The following is a 20,325-nucleotide window of genomic DNA, read 5'->3' as shown; positions in this document are numbered from 1 at the left end:
TCATCCTTACTTACTTGTATTCTTCCTTGGCAGAAAAACCCACATCTCCATAACTCTGAGGGCCACCGTAAATACCTGAAGCTGATGGAGAAGATCCCTGAAGACGCAGAGGCCACAGTAGTTCTTGTGGGTAAGAGATGGCATGTAGCATCCCCCAACGACTAGTGCAGATCTTGGTCTGGCCCCAGCTGTCTGTGCCCTCCCTCCTGAGAGATATTTGGTCATCTCTTACATGTTTCCAAAGTTCAGCTGGGGAAGGAGCATGGTACACTCTCTCCTTGGTGATGGTGCATATTCTCTTTGTGGTAAATATATGGGGTGCCAGGGTAGTTCTTTTCCTAAATTAAAAAAGAGGATGATAGACTCTGCTGCTGGGAACTGGGGCACAACTTAGTGGTGAAAGTCCTGCCAGGCTCACTAGAACCTCTGGTTTTGCAGCTCAGAAGTAGGCAAGTGGTGCCTGAGGAACTGGTGGCCAGGTTACAACTGCTGTTGGGCCTCTAAGCATTGCTGCCCTCTGTCTGCCCTCTTCACACCTTGCCAGCAGCTGGTCCCGGTCCCTGACCAGTGTTGACTGCAGGCTGTGTGTGCCAGGGAGCTTTGAGTTTACAGAAGCAGGGCATGGCTGGTGGCAAAGTCTCAGGTATTGGCCGTAGCACTGCCAGGGGATATTTTAGGGCTGTGAGCAGGCAGGCTTAAGCAACACTGGGCTTGGTTCCTTCTGACTGCAAGAGTATTCCTTTTCCACTCTTTGCTGGCATTAAAATCCGAGCAAACCTAGCAAGCAAAGTAAATGTCATTGCCTATCCAGTAGATTAAAAGCTCAAGCAAAGATGCTTGGCAGCTCAACCAAACTGATTCTTAATCACATTGAGGCCGAGTCAGGTTCATAAACACACTTTGAATACCCACAGAACTAAACATTGGCTTGTTTCTGAGATAAGGCTGTGTCTTGGGATTCGCTTGGACTCTCAGATGGCCCAGCTTTGCCATTCTAACACAGAACACAGCTCTTTGCTGGATGGCAGAAAGATCAGTAATAATGCCAGAGAAATACAAGTATTCAATAAACATTTGTGTTCGGTATGTGAAGAAAGCAGCTGGTGTGCCGGAGGATGCAGGAGTACTTCCCAATCTGTTAGGAACCGAGGAGACTGCCAAGCACTGATGAGGTGCAGGCATTGTAAAACAAACTGTGTAGATTGATCCTATGAGTTTAGAGAACTGGCTTACTTTTCTGTGAAAAAAAAAAAAGTTTAGGAATACAGGGAACATACAAGATAACAAAAGAAATCTCATAGTGCTGAAGAAGGGAAGGACAGTGAGCCAGTACCTATAGATGGTTTAACCTGACATCCTTCTCGGCCAACAGAATGGCAGAGCTAATATGGGATTCAATTAATAAAGAGCTAAAGAATAAGAATGTAATTATTGCCAAGCAGTGAGGTTTATGGGAAATAGGTCATGTCAAACAAACCTGATTTCATTCTTTGATGAGATTAGAAGTTTTTTTGATAAAAGTAACATGTAAGAGTCTTCCTTCCACAAGTGGGAAGCAACCTTCCAATTTAAAATTAGGCCTTCATAGTGTAAGTAGAGCCCACTGTGGGGGATTAAGAATGGGCTAAATGGGAGGTTAGAGAAAGCAGCACTGCTTGTGAATGATCATTCACAGCACTGCTTGTGAATGATCACTAAAGGACTTGGAGCAGTCCTCAGCATGAAGCTCACTGCTGTGTCAGTGATCTGGAGAACATGCAGAACTGCAGGGCTCCTGGGAACCCCTGAAATCCTTGTTTCTACTGTTAAAGGCTACCCAGTACAGTTCACCCCAATGATTAACCCTGCTGCAAACATTGCCTCCTGGTAGGTTGCGTGCAGTTCCTGGAGCAGCCAACTATGGCTTTTGTCCGACTAAATGAGGCCGTCTTCCTGGAATCTGTCTTGGAGGTCCCGATTCCTGTCAGATTCATCTTTGTGCTTCTGGGACCTAGCCAGGCCAACATGGACTACCATGAAATTGGTCGCTCCATCTCCACCCTCATGTCCGACAAGGTGAGAAGCTGATGGACAGTGATGCTGACAAAGGCAAGGGAGTTTTGGTGGCTCCTTAGGAGACAGTCCTGAGACGAAAGTGCTGAGAGATGCTGTGCATAGGCCCGGGTGGGGTAGGCAGATGTGAGCACCTGGGTTTTTTAAGAGCAGCCTGCCCTGACCAAGGTAGAATGTTCCTATACAGAGAAAAGAGTAGGACAGACACTTGGCTGGGATAGAGAGTGCTCAGCTGGGTGAAGAAAGGGGCCATATGTAAAAGCAGGAGCAAGGAACAGCCCAAGGTTACAGGAGTGGTGTTCAGTTTACATTTCACAAACAGGAGGGGAGGCTGAGCAATGCCTGTGACCATGGCACCTGGCCCAGACTACACTGACAAAAAGACCCAGCAATGCCTGGGGATGGTTGTCAGGTGTTTGGATGAAGCTTTCTAGCTGAGTCCCGTGGCTCGGGCATCCATGTAGAGGAGCACATCCATACAAGAGGAGGGAAGAGGAGGCAGGAAGGTTTTTCTGCCAAGTGCATGCACTGCTAGAAGTCCCCCATCTGTCTACATGGCAGGAAAGTGAAATTCATTAACTTGTTAAGGAATTAAATGCAAACGAAAGACAATCTGAGCATCTGCTGCAGACATCCAGGACAAGAGGATCAGAGGTTCACAGGGTTCTTATGGTTGGTTCCATGTAACTATAAGCAAGTAACAAACATTCCTGTCCTGCCAATAGTGCACAACTTTCCCTGAACTGGAGACTAAAAGGTTCAATCAGAAAACACGCGTTATAGGCAACAAGATCTCCCAGGTGAAAGATCCCTTCCCTGGAGTTGCACAGGGCTCAGCTGAGAATCTGTTTTTACCCAGAAGAGGTGAAATGCCATATTCCAGCTTCAGCACCATGTTTGTAGACTGATCTTGTTGATTAGAGTCTCTGCTCGTCTTGCTGGAAGAGGAGAGGCAGCTGCTGCAGCCAGGGCTGGCTGTAGCAAGGTTACACAGTGCCTGGCGCCACAGAGAGAGTGCAGTATCGTTTACATTGAAGTGTGGCTCCAGGAAGTCTGTGTGCTGCAGGGACCTTAGCTGTCCCCTCCCTGCTTTACAGGCTCTTCACTTGTTCATCATCCTCCAGCCCTTTCTCTGAAGGCATGTTTCAGAGGCAATGCAGCACTTCTGCCTGTTTGCCAGCACCTCTCTGCCTATTTGCAGTAGTGCTATCCCCTCCTGGTCTCCTTGGAGTCCTTCCTTGTTATCCTACCCTTGCTGTCAGAAGTATCTCACCTTTTCTGCCTGGTTACCCTTGCATGGCTTCCTTCATGCTGTAGACTCCTATTCTCTCTCTCCCTCTTTCTCTCTCTCTCTCTGCCATGTGGAGACTCCCAAGAGTCTTTTATGTTCCCTGCTCAGGTCCTGGTTCTTGTGCTTTTTATCTGTGGTGCTTTAGGGTTCCACCAGCTTCTCCATCAAAACAGGAGGCAGAATTCAGGAGTGTGGGTCACAGAGTGGCAGTAATGAGACGAGTAGAGGGTTAAGGGAGCAGTATGTTACTGTAAAGGTCACAGCAAATGTTGACTTTCCAGGCTGTAGGTAGCTGGGTCTAGTCTCAGTCTGAGCCTTCTCCCTCTCTTTTTCCCTGTCACTACCAGCACTTCCATGAGGCTGCATACATGGCAGATGACCGTCAAGATCTCCTCAACGCAATCAATGAGTTCTTGGACTGCAGCATTGTCATCCCCCCATCAGAAGTGGAGGGGAAAGACTTGCTCAAATCTATTGCCACCTTCCAGAAGTTGCTGCTGAAGAAGAGGAAGGAGAGGGAGCAGAAGTCCATGAAGGAAGGGACTGTTCAGGAAGCCAAAGGTCTCTCCACTCACATTTGGGCAAGTTTATGCCTAGTGCCCTGCATGCCCCAGTGGGCCCTCCCCTCCCAGAGCCTGGCAAGGGGGTGAGCGGGGTCTGGCTCCTGCAGTGGGGAGATGGGAGTGGGGCAAGGGGAGCAGGACAGCGGCTGTGGGCAGCTTAGGCAACTGGGGGCAGTGGGAAGTGCAGTGGAGGGGGCCCACCAGGCTAGTGCTGCTGGAGGAAGGTCTCTACGAGGTATTGGGGAGAGGGACAGCCAAGGGCCCACCTCTGTTCCCTACTCAAGCCCTACCCTCCGTGCATCTCCAGAGCTGTGTGAAGTGAAAGCTGAGGAAGAAGAGGAGGAGGCTGAGGACGACCCTTTGAAGCGAACCGGGATATTTTTTGGAGGTCTGGTTCGGGACATAAAGCGCAGGTACCCCAAATACCTCAGTGACATCAGAGACGCCTTGCACAGCCAGTGTCTCGCAGCCGTTCTCTTCATCTACTTTGCTGCTCTCTCTCCTGCCATCACCTTCGGGGGACTCCTAGGTAATGGGCCTGCTTTCTGGTCTGTTCTTTGCCCTCTGGGACACTGGCTGTGTCTGTGTAATGCTGTGCTGGGGTGGGCTTTGGTGCTGTTCGCTCAGGGAGAGTGGTCGTGCTGTGCCTTGGCTGCTGCCTTGTTCTCACCCTGCCACTTGGCCTTTCCAGCCTCAGCTCCCCAAGCTCCTTCCATGCTCCCTGCCTAACACAGGGGACCTCTTACTGATGGGATGGGGACCTGCCTCCTCTTTCTGGAGCTGTGCAGCCTGCCTGCCTGTAGTGATGGTGCCTGTGTCCAGACTATAACACTCACATGTTGTTCTCTTTCCCAGGAGAGAAAACTGAGGGTCTCATGGGGGTCTCCGAGCTGATAATCTCCACCTCAGTTTTAGGGATCCTCTTCTCCCTGCTTGGAGCCCAGCCACTCCTGGTCATTGGCTTCTCAGGGCCTCTGCTGGTGTTTGAAGAAGCTTTTTACAAGGTACATGTGAGGCAGTGTCTATGCTTGGTACCTGCTCACTCTGTCCTTCTTCTGGAGAGTGCAGCTGGCATTTGTCAGCTCTACAAAGTGTCTTTGGTAGTGTGGACTCCTTGGGTCCTTCCAGGCTCCTCTCAGCTCGGCCAGGTCTGCCCCTGGCTCTGCTGACCCTTAATAGGTCATGCTGTAGAGAGTTCTGCCTCCCATTGCTGTGTCCATTATCTCTTGAGGTGTGACAGTGATAACAGCACTTCTCTACTTGCTGTCTCTGAGTGAAGCGTTGTTCCCCAGCCCTGTGCTGCAGGCCATCTTGGCACAATGAGCACTTGTAGCTGCATCCTAAAACCTTCTTGTTCTTGGGGCTTCCTTTGAAGACCATTTCACAGCTTTCACTTGTGTCCAGGTTTCCTTGTATGTGAGCCCAACAACGTGTGTACCACTCGTTTGGGATGTGCCACGTACATTACTCCTGCCTCTCAGGATGAGCCCTAGGGTGTGTGCAGAGGTATCCTGGCCAGCCAGGACGGATATGTTTCTTAAGTAGCATGACCCCTTTGCTCTTACAAGCATCCCTGTACCTTCAAGCAGTGGGTCTAATCCTTCTCTTTTTTTTCTGACTCCTAGCATGTCTGTGTCTTTAAAATAGCATGTTTTTTCCTACCGTTAGATTTTCACCTTGGTGTGTCAAGAGTTTGGAGATGATGCCATTGCAGAGTGTGAATTTCTCTGCTCTCCTGTGACCGCACTTGTCACTGACCTCTTTTCTTTGCCCAGTCACTGTGTACAGAGGTGTACCTCTGCCTGTGGTGGCACTGAGGAAGGCTGCAAAGGGAGGGATGTGACTGGTGCTGGAAGTAGTTGGTGTTGATGTGTGTGGAGGAGCAGAGGTGCTGTCTGAGATTATGGCCCAGCTAATGTAGCCTTTATGAAATGGGACATAGCGGGATGCTCAGGCTCTCCTTTGTAGGGAACAGGCTTGTGCTGTTGAGTGCATGGAGCAGTGGAGGGCTGTGCTTGAGCAATGGCACCTCCATATGGGAGGGATGGGGAGCATCATGCATGATTGGCTTCAGCACAAAGTAAAGGAGATACTGTTAAAAAAGCTGGAGAGGTAAAGACCTGCTCAGTGTGAACTGGCAGGTGTTAAAGCAAAGTCTGCAAATTTGCCTGGGACTTCAGCAATGAATTCGCTGTCTCTGTGCTGGATGCCCAAGCAGATGTAGATGCTTTTTTCCAGGAGAGTCTTTGATCTTAATGGGGAGCAGATGCAGGAGACAGCCTGAGGAGCCGTAAGTAACTCCTTCCCCTTTCCATTTCAGTTCTGCCAGACACAAGGCATTGAGTATCTGACAGGCAGAGTGTGGATTGGTTTGTGGCTCATCGTCTTCATCTTCATTATTGTGGCAGCTGAGGGAAGCTTCTTGGTGCGCTACATCTCGCCCTTCACCCAGGAGATCTTTGCTTTCCTCATCTCCCTCATCTTTATCTACGAGACCTTCTACAAACTGTACAAGGTGAACCTTCCCCAGGGAGATGGGCTACTGCATCTTTTGATCTCTCAGGAACCTGCTGCTTTAGCATACAAGTGGCAGGGGAACAGGGCCAGCTCAGCCACAGCTTTCCTAGACATTCTGCAAGGCATTTCTTTGCTGACCTCTCATGCCTCAGCCCAACTGCCTCCTGTGCCATTGCAGAGGGTGGCAGGAAGAGCCCTGATGTCTCTCTCCACTTCTCTTCCTGCAGGAGGCATTAAAGAGGGGCCACTTTTTTCTCCCCAGCCCTCTGCAGATGGGTGGGTTGTGAGGCAAGGTGACAGATGCTGGGATTGTCTGCACCCACCATCTACCACCCTTCCCTCTCCACAAAGCAGGACACCTCCACTTCCCCGGCCTCCCATTAGTGACAGTGCCCCCTGCCCCTCCTTGCAGTAACTTGCCTGCTGCTTTTCTCACCTGCCCAGGTGTTTGCAGAACATCCTTTGCTGAAGTTCTACCCACCGAATGTGCAAAGCAGCCTGAATGCCAGCATGCTCTCTGCAGATGCGATGTCACTGGGCACCAGGATGCAGCCCAATACTGCTCTCCTCTCCCTCATCCTCATGCTAGGCACCTTCTTCATTGCCTTCTTTATGCGCAAGTTCAAGAACAGCCGTTTCTTAGGAGGAAAGGTGAGAGGTTCGTGGGACCCAGATGTTAAGGACGAGGGATGTGCCAAACATGTAACGGTTCTTGGTACAGACATTTGTTCTCCAGAGTGCTTGGACGTCCCCGAAAGAAACACCAGAAATCCCTTAAGTACCTTGCAGAAGGGATAGTAGCCCATCCTAGGCTGCAGACCAGAGCTGACTGTTGGTGACAGTATCTGCACTGTCTTGCTCCAGTGAGCTTTGCTGGAAAGTCCTCTGCACCTTGGGAAAGCTCTTTGGTCTGGATACAAGTCTATTAAACTAGAATATAGGAGCAAGAGCTGTTCTCTTTGGACATCTCTCACATACAGGGCATCTGTGTAATACCTGCACCACTGCCTAAATAGGCCAGCAGGAGCAATTAGTCATTGAAGAGGATTGTGTGTTATGTGGGCAATGGGATGCACAGCCCTGCCCATCAGCAGTGCTTAGGTTTGCAGTGGTGCCTGGCCCCACCTTGGGCCTCTCTTTGCCACAGGCTCTCTGTAGCAGGGTGAATGCATGGAGCCAGCCCTTCCCTTTGCCAGTGACAGGTCTTTATTCTGCAGGCTCGGCGGATCATCGGAGACTTTGGGATCCCCATCTCCATCCTGGTCATGGTGCTGGTGGATTACACCATCACTGACACATACACACAGGTAGGTGCCAGCATTGCCCTCAGAGCCCCTCCTACAGCCCAGCACTAATTCCCTGTGGCCCTGTGGCCTGCTCTTGTACACTGGGGAATTTGTATTTCCTGCTTCTTTAGTCATAACAGCACAGAACAAACAGAGACATTCCCCTCGTCCTCACTCCCACGCTGAAGGGAAGCTCCAAGGGTCTTGCTGAGACTGAGGCCAGAGCTACAGGGACCGGAGTCCCCCAGTATCCAGCTGTTAGTAGGGGGGGCTTTAGGGAGATTCACTGCAGTTAATTCCTTGTTTGTAACTCTAAACACTTGTAGTCAGTCAACGAGATATAAACTGGTTATGCACACTGAAGAAGCTGGCATGTAGAATGGTTTTAATGGCGTTTAATATTTAATATATTTATTCCCTTCTTGATTGTAGAGGCTACTAAATATTTTGATTACTGTCTTAATAATTTTTTTCCCAGTTTATGCACAAACTTAGCATTAAGTTTATCAAACAAACCCATCTCACAGGTTTCATTTTTTATCCTTTTTCAGTAGATATGTACTTATATATTTTTGTTGTGGTATTTTTTTCAGTAAGACTGGGGAAAGAGTGAAAGTTATTTCCTGTTCATCATGCAAGGTTTTTATCAAGACAGCCCAAGGCTTGATGGAATCAAAATGCATTTTTATTCATTTGAATTTCAATGAAAAATTTGGGTCTATCAGATGTTAGTAAAATCATGCACTTTGTTACATTCTTTTCATACCCTTCTACACTTCTACAATTAATATCAAAAGCATTATCATTTCAGTATTAACTCAGCATATGTACAAAGCTTTCCGAGAAAATGGTACTTAGTTACACAGCTTAGCTCAAGGACAAGCATTCCAGGAATATTATTCATACTTATGCTGATTAACATAAATGCAAATCGTAAACTTTCCCTGCACTGCAGATAGCAAAAATTGCTGTAGAGCAGCACAGAGCCAAGGGTTCAAATGCTGATGAACGCAGGGTCAGGATGATGTACAGCTAGGAGTCTGTGTGGTCTGATGGTGGCCACAAACATGATATTTGCTCTGAACATGGTCAGGGTGAGGTCATTTCCAGAGAATGTGGTCACTTCTGGGGTTCACGCTGCAAAAACAATCCTGAAAAATGTCTCAGAAAAGCTTGGAAAGTCTGGAAAGCCACTTCAGGGAAAGGTAGGCAGCTCAGAACACTTAATTTGTCCAAGAAGAGGTCAAGGAGCATTTTAACCACCGGCATGGGGGTGAGGTTCCCGAGGAAAGATGTTTCCTTGGTCTTTTGGACAAAAATGAAGGAAATTTCAGTAGCTGAAAGGAAATGAGACAGGCCCATATTAGGGCACGTGGGACTTTTTTCACTGAAGGGGATTGATTATCCATGAGAAAGTCCTGCTCAGTTCAGAGTGGCTTATCCCATCCGAGTGTTCAGGCCAGGGAGAGCAGGAGGATCAAGGCTAGTCCTGTGTGAGGCTGTGGGCAGGTGTGTATTGATGAGTAACTGCTGGGTTTTGCAACTACACCACCAGAAGCTGAATGTTCCCTCCGGCCTGTCGGTCACATCTCCTCACAAGCGTGGCTGGTTCATTCACCCCATGGGCAGCAGTGGGACCTTTCCGCTGTGGATGATGTTTGCCTCTGCCATCCCTGCCCTCCTGGTCTTCATTCTTATCTTCATGGAGACACAGATCACTACGTGAGTACCTCCCCTACCAACCCCAACTGTCACTAACCCTTAGGCAGGGAAGACCAGCATAAGTGCTGGTGCCATTCACATGGAGATGCAATGGGCATCCCAGAGGAACAGCAGGGGCAGGATCCTGGCCATTTCAGACTGTACCTTGGCTTCTCCAGTCATCTTTTGGCTCCCCTCCTGGCATGTGGTGTGGTGGAGACCTGCCTCAGCCAAGCACAGGAGGAAACTTCTAAGCTGACAGCCATCATCCATTCCTCTCCTCAGCCATCTCCTTGTTATCCCCATGTGTGCTGTCTCCGGAGAGTGAATTGAATGTTGTCCCCAGCTACAGTGCTATCTCTGGGCACTGCCCCGGGCTTGGCACTGACCCAGGCTCTGTTTTCTTTCAGGCTGATTGTTAGCAAGAAGGAGAGGAAGTTGCTGAAAGGCTCTGGCTTCCACCTGGACCTTCTTCTCATTGGCACCATGGGGGGGCTTTGCGCACTCTTTGGGCTGCCCTGGCTGACCGCAGCGACGGTGCGCTCTGTCACCCATGTCAATGCCCTGACTGTCATGAGCAAGGCCATCGCGCCAGGAGAGAAGCCCAGGATCGAGGAGGTGAAGGAGCAGCGTGTGACCGGAGTGCTCATTGCTGCTCTTGTTGGTGAGTCTCTGCTTGGGTGAGGGAGGGAGGGGAGAGGTCAGGACCAACCGTGTGCATCTGCTGGCAGTGTCCCTTCCCCACAGGCCAGCCTGTGCTCTGCCTGCTCACTGCGGGACTGCCCACACCTACCCCTTTGGAGCTTCCTTTCCCTTGCAGCCCAGGACAGAGAGGAGGTGGGAGAGGGATGAAGGTTGAGGTGCTTTGTGGAGGGGCTGGCATGGGACACTCCGTGCCCTGAGCTCTGTCTGTGCAGGTCTGTCCATTGTGATGGGGAACATGCTGCGGCAGATCCCACTGGCTGTGCTCTTCGGCATCTTCCTGTACATGGGGGTTACATCTCTCACTGGCATCCAACTCTATGAGCGGCTGCTTCTGATCTTCATGCCATCCAAGCACCACCCTGACCACATCTACGTTGTCAAGGTGAGCAAAGACAGGTCGCAGGGAACCAGGCAATGAGGAGCAAAGGAAGAAGAGATAGGTGAGGGGAGGATAGTGCTTTGCTGAAGTGATGCTTGGCTTGGTGACCCTCCTTGGCTGCAAGTTTGTGCTGAGAAGTAAGTGCAAGCCATGCACAGAGGTGGTACAGTGCTCGGATAGCATGCCATGAGGCTGCACCCAGGAGTGTATTGCCAGTATATTGGATGGACAGACACACAGTTTATAGGAGTGATGCATAGCTGGAGAGGATGAAGGGACGCTGCACTGCCAGGTGTGTATGCTGCTAAGTTGCACAGGGGCTGATGTGTTATGGAATTCTACCTTGCTGTAAAGGCAGGTAGAGCATGCAGCAGTGTTGCATTGCTGTACTAATCTATGCCCAAGGGTTATGTTTTGTCAGTCGAGTGTTCATTAATCTGTGTGGAAGGATAATGTGTTCTTAGACTGGATTTACCTCCTAGGTGAAGACCTGGAGAATGAATCTCTTCACCTGCATTCAACTGGCCTGCATTGTGCTGCTTTGGGTGGTGAAGTCTACAGTGGCATCCCTGGCCTTCCCTTTCGTCCTGATCATGACAGTGCCATTGCGACGCTTCGTGCTACCCCGCTTCTTCCACGACAGGGAGCTCAAAGCGGTAAGCAGATAGCTGTCTTCATAGTCTAGCTTGCAACAATGTGGTGACATTGAGGAGATTTGGCAGCCTTAAAGGCTGGGAGAACCTGAGCTGGCAAAGCCTTGGTTTTTCTTGCTATTATCTGAGGGTCTTTGCTCAACGGCACTAGGTGGGTTAATGGCTTCCTTGGAGGTTTTAGCCCTGGGAGTGGTGTGAGATGGATGGGCAGCCTAGGGCAAGGAAACACAGGTTCCTACTAGGTAGAGGCCAGGAATACAGGTTTACCTTTCCATCTTGTGGCTCATTTATCAAGAGACACCCCAAATCCCCACTGAGCCAGTAGCGACAGCCTGTGGCTGCCTGGCACTTAAACATGTAACCACAGTGCCAGGGTGCTGGCAGCTCCTTGAGAGCTGTCAGCTCCTCTGCTGCTGTCAACATCCTGAGCTCCTGTTGGAGAACAGCCTGGAGCAGCACCTAGGAGTTGGTGCTGCAAGCAGTGGAGGAGAGGAGAGCTGCAGTGCTGAACCAAAGCTCCAGGCCTTGGAAAGGGCATCAGGCTGGGGATGCATAGACAGGCATGAGGGTTTAAAAAAGGAGCCTGTTGGGAGGGGAAACAGCAAGAGCCTTGCTTTTGCCAGCACAGCCCAGCTGCCTGGGTCGCTGTGTGCTGATCCCTCCGTGCCAGGCTTGACCCCACACTGGGGCTGGCTGTGGCCTTCAGAGCCTGGTCTCTGCCTCTTCCCAGTTGGACTCAGAGGATGCGGAGCCAAACTTCGACGAGGATGGCCGGGATGAGTACAACGAGCTGCACATGCCTGTGTGAGCTTGGAGCTGCCCTCCCCAGTCATGGGACAGGCCGCTCACACCTGCTCACCCCTCCTGAGAACTAACTGGAGACTTGCCATGAGTCAACGATCTCTTGCCTGGACCAATGAATGGCTGTTCCATAGCCCTGCAGGAGGCAGTCCTGGATGTGGCTGCCCCATCGCTCACTCAGCAGAGGCTGTGAGTCTCTCTCCTCTTGGACCTGGTGGGCTGAGAGATGCCTCTCACATCCCAAAGCTGTGTGGGCCCTCAGTGCCCTTGGGTCAGGGGTCTGTCCCCTCCCTGCTGGAGGCAGCCTGTGCCTGGTCTCCAGGTGGTGAAAGGGAACCGTGCCAGCTGGTGCCACTGCATCCCCCTCCACTACCATGAAGCTTGGATGTCTCAGCACCATGTGACACTGAGCACTCACAGAGATGGGCTAGAAGCTGCCTGTGGATGGCCAGTGGGCTTCTCCTAGGCTTACTCAGCTGGCAGATGCCTTGCTCCTGCTCCCTCTGCCCCCTTCTAGGAGTGCTCACATTGGGCCTCTGCCACAGCCCCTGGCCCATGGGGCTGCTGCAGCCTGGCAGACAGGCAAAGAGGGACAGGCACCCTGGCCCTGTCCTCCAGACCATCATCTGTGCAGTCACCTTCCCAAATAACTGTTTTCAGCTCTTGCTTGGCATGGGAGAGGCTGTTAGCCTCCTCTCAATTTTCCCAACCTTATTCCCAAAGGCAAACTGCACCGTGAGGGGAGGCTAGGGACAAGCAGGTATCCTGAAGCCTTGAGTGTCTGCCCTCTTGCAGGAACTAGGGGGAGTCCTGTGCCATTCTAAACCTCCACAAAGGTTGCAGGGGTAAATGCATCATAGGGCTGCATCCCACTTCCTGATCCCCACATTCCTGTCCCTGAGAACAAACTATATTTAAGAAGCTGTACAGGAGATGTAGTGCTGGAGCACAAAACAGTCGTTTGGGTCCCCTCCCATTCCCTCTGCAGTGATTCACTGAGTCTGGCTCCCTGCAACCCTACAAGGAAGTCACTGAAACCCCCAGCCCCAATTCTGCTGCCATACTGGGATGACCTTTCACATCCAGTGATTTCCTCCTAGTGGGAAGGAGCAGCATTCAGCATGCCCAGCACCCATCCCCCGTCACCTCTGGGCAGCTCCAAACACAGAATCACAGGATGGGTCAGTGCATCATCTGGTCCAATCTCTCTGCTCAAGTAGGGTCATCCTAGAGCACATGGCACAGGACTGCATCCAGACAGTTCTTGAATGTCTCCAGTGAGGGAGAATCCACAGCCTCTCTGGGCAACCTATTCAGTGCAACCTATTCAGGCCACCAACACAGTAAAGTTCTTCCTCATATTCAGGTGGAACTTCTGTGCATCACACCTTTCTGCCTGACAGGGCTTCCTCTGAGGTCTCCCTGACCTGGCAGCCTTTGTTCAGAGCTGGCCCAGAAACTGCTTGATGGTGCCCTTACTGCCTTTGGCAACTTCAAGAGTAGTGGCAGAGAAGACAGGCACCCCAGCCTCCCCCTGATGGTTGGAGCTGGAGTGGTCTGGAGGAAGCTGGGATGCATGCTTCACCATTGGATTTGGGACAAGACATTGCCCCTATTCCCACTTACCAGCCTGGCTCCTGCAAGAGATGGTGGTTGCTTCATTACAGGGAGGGTCCGATGCCTTCCTTGGGAGGCTGCAGAAATATCCCATCAGAGAAAGAAATCTCCCCCCACAGCAGGTTCCTGCCCACAGCCTGGCCCCCCCGCAGGGCCCAGGGCGGAGAGACGAGTGTCTCTGTGTGTCTGTGGCCGTGTGTGTCCTGTCCTCCCTGTGTAGTGTAGGAGGCCTGTTGTTGCTGTGCATTGTGACTCCTCTGACTGTAGTGGAAACAGCTACACCAATAAACTCTTAACAGGAATTGTGCCTCTGGCTCTATGCTTTTGTTTTATTGCCAGTGGCAATAAATTGATTGAAATTCCCCAACACAAAGCTTTCTTGCTTACAACAGCCAGTAAAGTAGCAAGCCCCAGCTGGAACAAGAACTGTAACCGTGTCACCCACTACCAGCATGGAGGTGGGTTTTCCATCACCATCATCAAGCAGACTGGTTACTGTGGGCCCAGCTAGAGCCCCCATGCTGACTGCTGGAAACAGGAGTCTGAGCCCCATATTTAATCAGAAATACACATTCCTGCCTCTTGCATCCATATACATGTACACGCTCCTGCCTGTGTGCTCAAGAGCACTCAGTGCCCATGTCCTTACGCAGTCTGTAGCCACACGCTGAATGGCAGGGCCATGTGCTCAGCACGGAGGAAACATCTCATTAACATGTTCTCTTCACGCTTTCTTCCCAGGCAGGAGCTGAGCCAGGTTCCCATGAGCTGCTGCCCGCAGCCCATGTGGTGATGAGCTGGGTGTCCTCCAGTCATGTTCTCCTGGGTGCTGCTGCTGGGAGTAGGTGGTAGTCCCACCTCTGGCAGTCAGTTAAGGGCTGCTCCAGGGGCTGGCTGATGCCATGGGGCTCATGGCAGAGAGCTGAGTCTGCCCAAGTACAGAAGTGGTGGTCATCCTGTTTGTGAGCTGGGTGTGCCGTTGGGCAGGCAGTGGCTGGCCTCGCAACGCTTTCTCCAGGTCCTGGCAGCGCTGCTGAACCTGTCAGAGAGGAGGCAGTGTGTGTGCCTGTGTCCTGAGCATCCAGACAGGTTGGATAGGAGTACCCAAGACCTGCAGGCTGCTCTGCCTTGTTAGGAAACACTACCTCTTCCATTCCCCACTCCATGGCTCTCCTTCCTCACATCATCACATGGCTGGAGAGGTTATGGCTGTACCCAGTCCCACAAGATCCACATCTCCACCTGGATGCCCAGCCCTTCCCATGCAGCACCCTGGCCCACAGCAGTGCCCCACTCACCCTGGTGTGCAGGCCAGGGAGCGCAAGCAGAGCAAGCACATGCCCCTTGCCACATCAATCCTCCGGAGGAGAATGGGCCTGACCTCCAGCTCCAACAGCCAGTCAGCCTCCAGAATGCTGTGATGGGTACTCTTCTAGCTCCAGGCTCTTCTGCAGCTCCTCAGCTAGGGCAGCCTGGTGCTGGCGAAGTCCCACATCCATACCTGGGATCTGCCAGGGCCGGGCCAGCCCCGTACCCTCACCCTGCTGCTGCAGGCGCAGGAGGCTGATGCGCTGGGTGACGCGATGGACCCGGGCGCGCAGGGCAGCTGCCCGCTCCTCATGGTGCAGCTTGGCCAGCAGCTCCTCCCGGCTCTCCCCCAGCTGGGCTCGCAGCTCCCCAGCACTGCTGCCTGAGAGCTGCAGCGGGACCATGAGGTTGTACAAGCCGAGGGGAGACCCAGGCTGCAAGGGGGCTCTGCCTCGCAGTGGGGGCTGTACAGTGCCCGGAGCCAGCCCTGCTCTTCCCCATGCTGGTGGCGGTGATGGTGGCAGGGAGAGGCTGTACCTGCTGCGGTGGAGACAGACCCACCTCTGGGCGAGATCTGCCATGACCAAGCTCTGGTGAAAGACATCAGAGACCAGCCTCAAGACTTTCACAAAGGGCCCCACATCAGCAAAGCCACGCAGGTCATGCAAGCTCTGAGGGCTGAAGACCCTCTCACTGAGGGTCCCCCCCTGCAGCAGCAGCCCCCAGTTACGCTGGTGAGCACACAGCTGCCAAATGGGGGATGGATACCAAGGGGGACTGCCGGGTGGGGCAGGTAGCTGGCTCCTCATGCATGTATAAGTTCTCATAGAGTAGAACCACCACCCTGGTGTCAAACCTCTCCTTGAGTGTGCTCAGGTGCTGCAGGTAGGAGGCCAGCCAGTCCACATAGCTGCTGGCCACATAGCTGCTGGCCACTGAGCCACGGCTGGCCATGGGTGAGCCTCTGCAGGTGCTGCCAGCTCTCCACCTGCCCCAAGGGGCTCCGTGGGAGCACCAGGAGCAGCACATGGTACAGGCTGCGTAGGTCAAAGCCCTCCTGGCACTGCTGCACGTGCCTCACAAAGGTGCTGATCTCCCCTTCGAGGGCAGAGTATAGGGACTCTGGTGGGACACATGGGTGGCCACGGTGATGGAGAGGAGGCAGCCAGGATCCCAGCTTATCCAGATGGTCCTGGGTGCTGGATGTGCTGGGAAACACAGTGCACCAGAATGCGATGCAGGCAGGATCGCTGCAGGGGCTTTGGTTTGGGTCACCCCTGTGGGCTCAGTCAGCAAACGGTTCTACCAAAGGCTGGCGTGCTGCTCGAAGGGTGGGACATCTGGCCAGCTCAAAGGAGTCAGTCCTGGTCGCTCTGCCGGAGGAGAGACAGAAGGTGGGTGGGGAGGAGGACAACAGGGATGGGCTGGGGCAGGAGGAGTAAGGGAGCTGCAAGGGGTGTGCTCCAGGGGGTACCCCCACTTCTGTGAGACCAGAGGAAGAAGGAGAGGCTGCTGGGTGCTGCCACACCAGGAGCACGCCGGATCACAAAATGCTGCAGCAGTATGGGGAGAGTAGCTGAGAGGCTGCCTGCAGAATTGGGATGGTCCTGTGCTGGGGCTGGGGAGAATACCCTGTATGTCTGCAGGCCCCTTGTTTGCCGGGGGATGCTCTGGGATGGGGCAAAAGTTCACTTGCTCCCTTATAGGGGACTCAATTATGCCAGACCAGGACTGCACTCCTATCAGAAGTTTCTCCCACCTCTTTGCTGTATGGGAAGAGGTTTATCTTAACAAAAGCAAGACTGTCCAGAGAGTAAAAATAGAAGGTCTGTTCCTAAAACTATCGACTGTATTATTTTAAACAATTGTATGTTTAAGCAAACTATTTGGGTTTCTGTTCCTGCCACCTGGGTTCAAGTACACTCAAGCTATCTTCTCCAGTTATTTTTATTCCCTGCAGCCAGGAGGGGCTGGCACATCTCTGTTGTCAGATACCGCTGGCACCCATTCACACAGCTTACAGCTGGGAAGCTAAAAAAACTGCTGGTTAAGACCATTTCCGCAGCAAAACTGTGAACCAGAGCCACTGGTAAAGTTTCCCCTTTACCGTGTATGTCTGAAAGTCCCTGCCTGGGCTTTAGTGTCTGTTTTTTAGCCACCCAAACTTCATTAAAATAAATTCTAAAAATCCTTTTTCCTCTTCCCCGTGAGGAGGGGTTTGTGATCCCTGCCCCTGTGGGGGTGTGGGGCAGGTAACAATAGCAGGAGGCGACAGTTCCTCACACTTGGAAGAGTGAGAGCGGCTCCGGTTGCATTTGCCTTCCCCAATGCAAGTGGGTTTGTTCAGATGTGAGTTGCATCAATCTGGAGAGAACAGAGCTGATGCTGAGGGGGATGATGGTTGTATGTCAAGCCCCAAGAGTAGCCCCAGCTCAGGGTTGCTGGGGTCCTGCTTGCTGTCGCAGGTGTTGAGGACCACCAGCAAGTAGTGCTGAGCACAGGAGACCCTGCACATCTCTGCCATGGCCCCAGCCCCATGCTCTCTGTCTTCTTCTGCCCTCCATCCACCTCCCCTCCATGTCACTTGAAAGAAGAGACTCACCAGGCCCAGGAGAGGAACCAGGGAGAGGAGAAAAGGCCGAGCTGAGCCATCTTGTCTGCCAGGGGAGGAACCTGCCCTCCCTGGGCATGGACACAAACCTTCCTCCCCATGGGAACAGCAGGTCTGGACATGTCCCTCATGCTGGAGCCAGCCTTTCCCAGAGTTTCTAGGGCCAGTTTCTAGGCCCACAGGCATTGCCACAGAGCTACAGGGCAGAGATGCAGATCCCTTCAGCCCCTCTCCCTCACAGAGGACTTTGCAAAGGACATTTTTCTTGCAGGGATACCTGAGTCCTGGGCACAGGTTTGCATAGCATGTTTCTTCAATACAAATGAGTACTCCTGTAATTTGTCTGGCCTTCGCTCCTTCACCCTGGGCGGTTCACTTCCTGCCTGCTGCCCTGTGCCCCTGCCCCGTCCCTCCCAGTGCATCATCCCTGCAGGGCTCTCCAGCCCTCTGGCTCTCTGATGTGCCTGTGCTGGGACTGCTCCCCAAAGCGACTCTTAGCAGAAGTGAACAAGGACAGTGCTGGGGCAACTCTCCTGTGCCCACGCAAGGCTCCCCTGTCCAGGTGCAGACTCTCGGCTGCGGTGCACCTGTTCACAAGCTGCTGTGCCTTGCTGTGCAGAGATGGCTCACATGAGCTCATGCAGAGAGGGGCAATGCTGCTGGGAGGTGGGGATGGAGAAGGCTCAGCCTGAGCTCTGAAAAAGCTTCTTCCAAAAAGAAACCCAAGCTTCTTCTGTGCAGGGAGCAGCAAGGAAGTAGGCTGGCACCCATGGGTGTCCTGCCCTGTTCAGAGAGGGCCATGCAGGAGCTGGAGCAAGGGGAATACTCAGCATCAGTGCCACACAACATCTCCCATCTCTCCCACCACTTTGTTCTGTGACCTCCTGGGCTGCCAGATGTGATCTTGCTGCTGAGCAGGATGGGAGGGTAATCCTCTTCTCGTGATTTCTGCAGAGAAGGGGGGACCTTGCAATCTCTGCTGCAGGAGCCCAGATGGATGATTGCCTTCATCCACCAGCCCTGTGTCCCTGGAGGATGCCCACCCCTTCCAGTATGCAGAATACAGAAATGTCACTGGGGCTAGGAGAGGCTGGGGAGCAGCTGGCTCCTTCTGTACCAGGCTCTCATCCTCAGTAAAGACAGATGGCCAGATGCTGAGGTCAGCTACTGGTGCTCTGAACTGCAGCTGCACTCACTTTTCAGCCCTGGAGGTGTTAGCACAGCCTTGCCTGCTTCTTGGGTTTGCTAGCCTAGTAGCCCAGCATTTCAGGTTGCCTCCTGGGGACTTAAGAGGAACCGGTACAACAAAACAGAGCAGGGATTGGCATCGATTTGGCTGCAGATGCACATAGAGTAGACGAGCTCTCTCCTTCAGCACAGAAATGATTTTGCAAGCTGAAGCAGTGCAGGCAAGATGAGGAAGAGGAAATGGCTCCAGCTACCAGCACTCATCAGCAGACCTTGGCCACAAGCAGGGGTAGTGATATGACACCATTTAACCTCCTTGCTTGCTTGCCTGGGTTGCTGGTTGCAGTTGGAAGCAGAGAGCTCGCCATATCTGGTAAACAGCCCAACCTGGGAAATGCCTGCACCACAGCTGCCTGACATACTTTCTACAGCATGAATTCTGTAGTAATGGTTTCTGTGAGCAAAGTCCTGCTTATACATTCAGTCAAGCAGAAGCCACAAGGCTGCTTGTAGCAGAATCGTCTGTGACCTCCACAGCATCATGCCATTAATAGCAAGGCTTGGTCTGGGTCAAACAAAAGCAGGGCAGAGTTAATAGGAGAGGAAATGAGGTGGATGCGCTCGGCTGGCCTCATCCCCACATGCTCCTACTGTAATTATAGTCTTGTGCAGCTCAGCTCCTTCATTCAGCAATCTCGCCGCCAGGACTGCATTTCTCATGATCGAGGTGTAAAAGCCACACACACACACATTTTGGCCCCAAGCGAACCAGCAGCAGCACAAAGAGAGCAGAGGCAGGGAACCTCAGCTTGTTGCTGCTGGGCACTGGATGTGTGGCCTGGGATGTGGCAGGGAAGGGAAGGAAGGGTTGGGCTGAGGGAACGAGACCAGGACCGCTATCTGCAGAGAAAGCTGGAGATACCTTATTATTGGTCTGTCAGCATAGCCAAGTGCAGATGGGGCTGGTAGAAAGTCCCAGCTAATGCTGGCCCCAGTGACACAGCTCAGGAGGGTACTTCAGAGGCCAAAGGGTGGCACATGGTCACAGTGGGATGAATGTTCCCAGCATCCACCCTCTGGGACCATCTGCTCCAGCTCTCTGCTCTTGTGATCAGGCTGAAAATGAAGATGACATCCTGTTTTCCTGACCTACAGAGAAAGGGCGGCCCTGAAGGGCATTCATGTGCCTGGATGGGATAAGAAGATTTTCCCAGTGTGATCAGACCAAGCAGGGGCGTAGCCACCCTTGGCCTGAGCTCTGTAGTGTGTGGATGCAGCACTGTGCACTGCAGTGAGACAGGCTCGCTGCTGATGCTGGCTGAAGTGAGACAGTGGCCAGTAGGGTGCAAACACCCCCCACCCCACACTGTCACCCCCTACGAGGAGTGCTCCCCCTCATGCTCCTGCTCTCTGGGGGAGCAGGTGCCGCAGTGCTTGGTGTGACCCTGTGAAAGCATCTCCAGACATCCTTAATCACATTCCTCTGGAGCAGGGACACATCTGGTACAAACATGATCCTGTCCCCAAGGAGCCTGGGCTAATTCCTGTCGAAGAGCCTCAAAGCAGCCCCAGGCAAGGAGAGCTTCAGCATGGCTTTGATCATCACCATCGTCACCTTGCAGGGGATAGAGCTGGAGGAGAGGTCCCCAGCTT

General features: G+C 52.6%; 1 protein-coding gene across 1 annotated transcript in view; it reads left to right on the top strand.

The window, feature by feature from the left end:
• SLC4A3 (solute carrier family 4 member 3) overlaps positions 1-13,872 on the top strand; it is a 28,693-nt gene extending 14,821 nt beyond the window's left edge. The window contains 13 exon segments of the mRNA XM_050339326.1: positions 34-130; positions 1,871-2,055; positions 3,691-3,904; positions 4,214-4,435; positions 4,762-4,910; positions 6,227-6,421; positions 6,868-7,074; positions 7,641-7,730; positions 9,265-9,431; positions 9,821-10,074; positions 10,328-10,497; positions 10,977-11,150; positions 11,878-13,872. Coding sequence (XP_050195283.1) covers positions 34-130; positions 1,871-2,055; positions 3,691-3,904; positions 4,214-4,435; positions 4,762-4,910; positions 6,227-6,421; positions 6,868-7,074; positions 7,641-7,730; positions 9,265-9,431; positions 9,821-10,074; positions 10,328-10,497; positions 10,977-11,150; positions 11,878-11,955 — 2,202 coding nt within the window. The 3' untranslated portion in view covers positions 11,956-13,872.
• Positions 13,873-20,325: the final 6,453 nt, after the last annotated feature.

The sequence above is a fragment of the Myiozetetes cayanensis genome, unplaced genomic scaffold, assembly GCF_022539395.1.
Source record: "Myiozetetes cayanensis isolate MyiCay16 unplaced genomic scaffold, myiCay2020 scf9, whole genome shotgun sequence".
Lineage (NCBI taxonomy): Eukaryota > Metazoa > Chordata > Aves > Passeriformes > Tyrannidae > Myiozetetes > Myiozetetes cayanensis.
The sequence above is the reverse complement of the archived record's forward strand: the minus strand, read 5'-3'. Positions and strand labels throughout refer to the sequence as shown.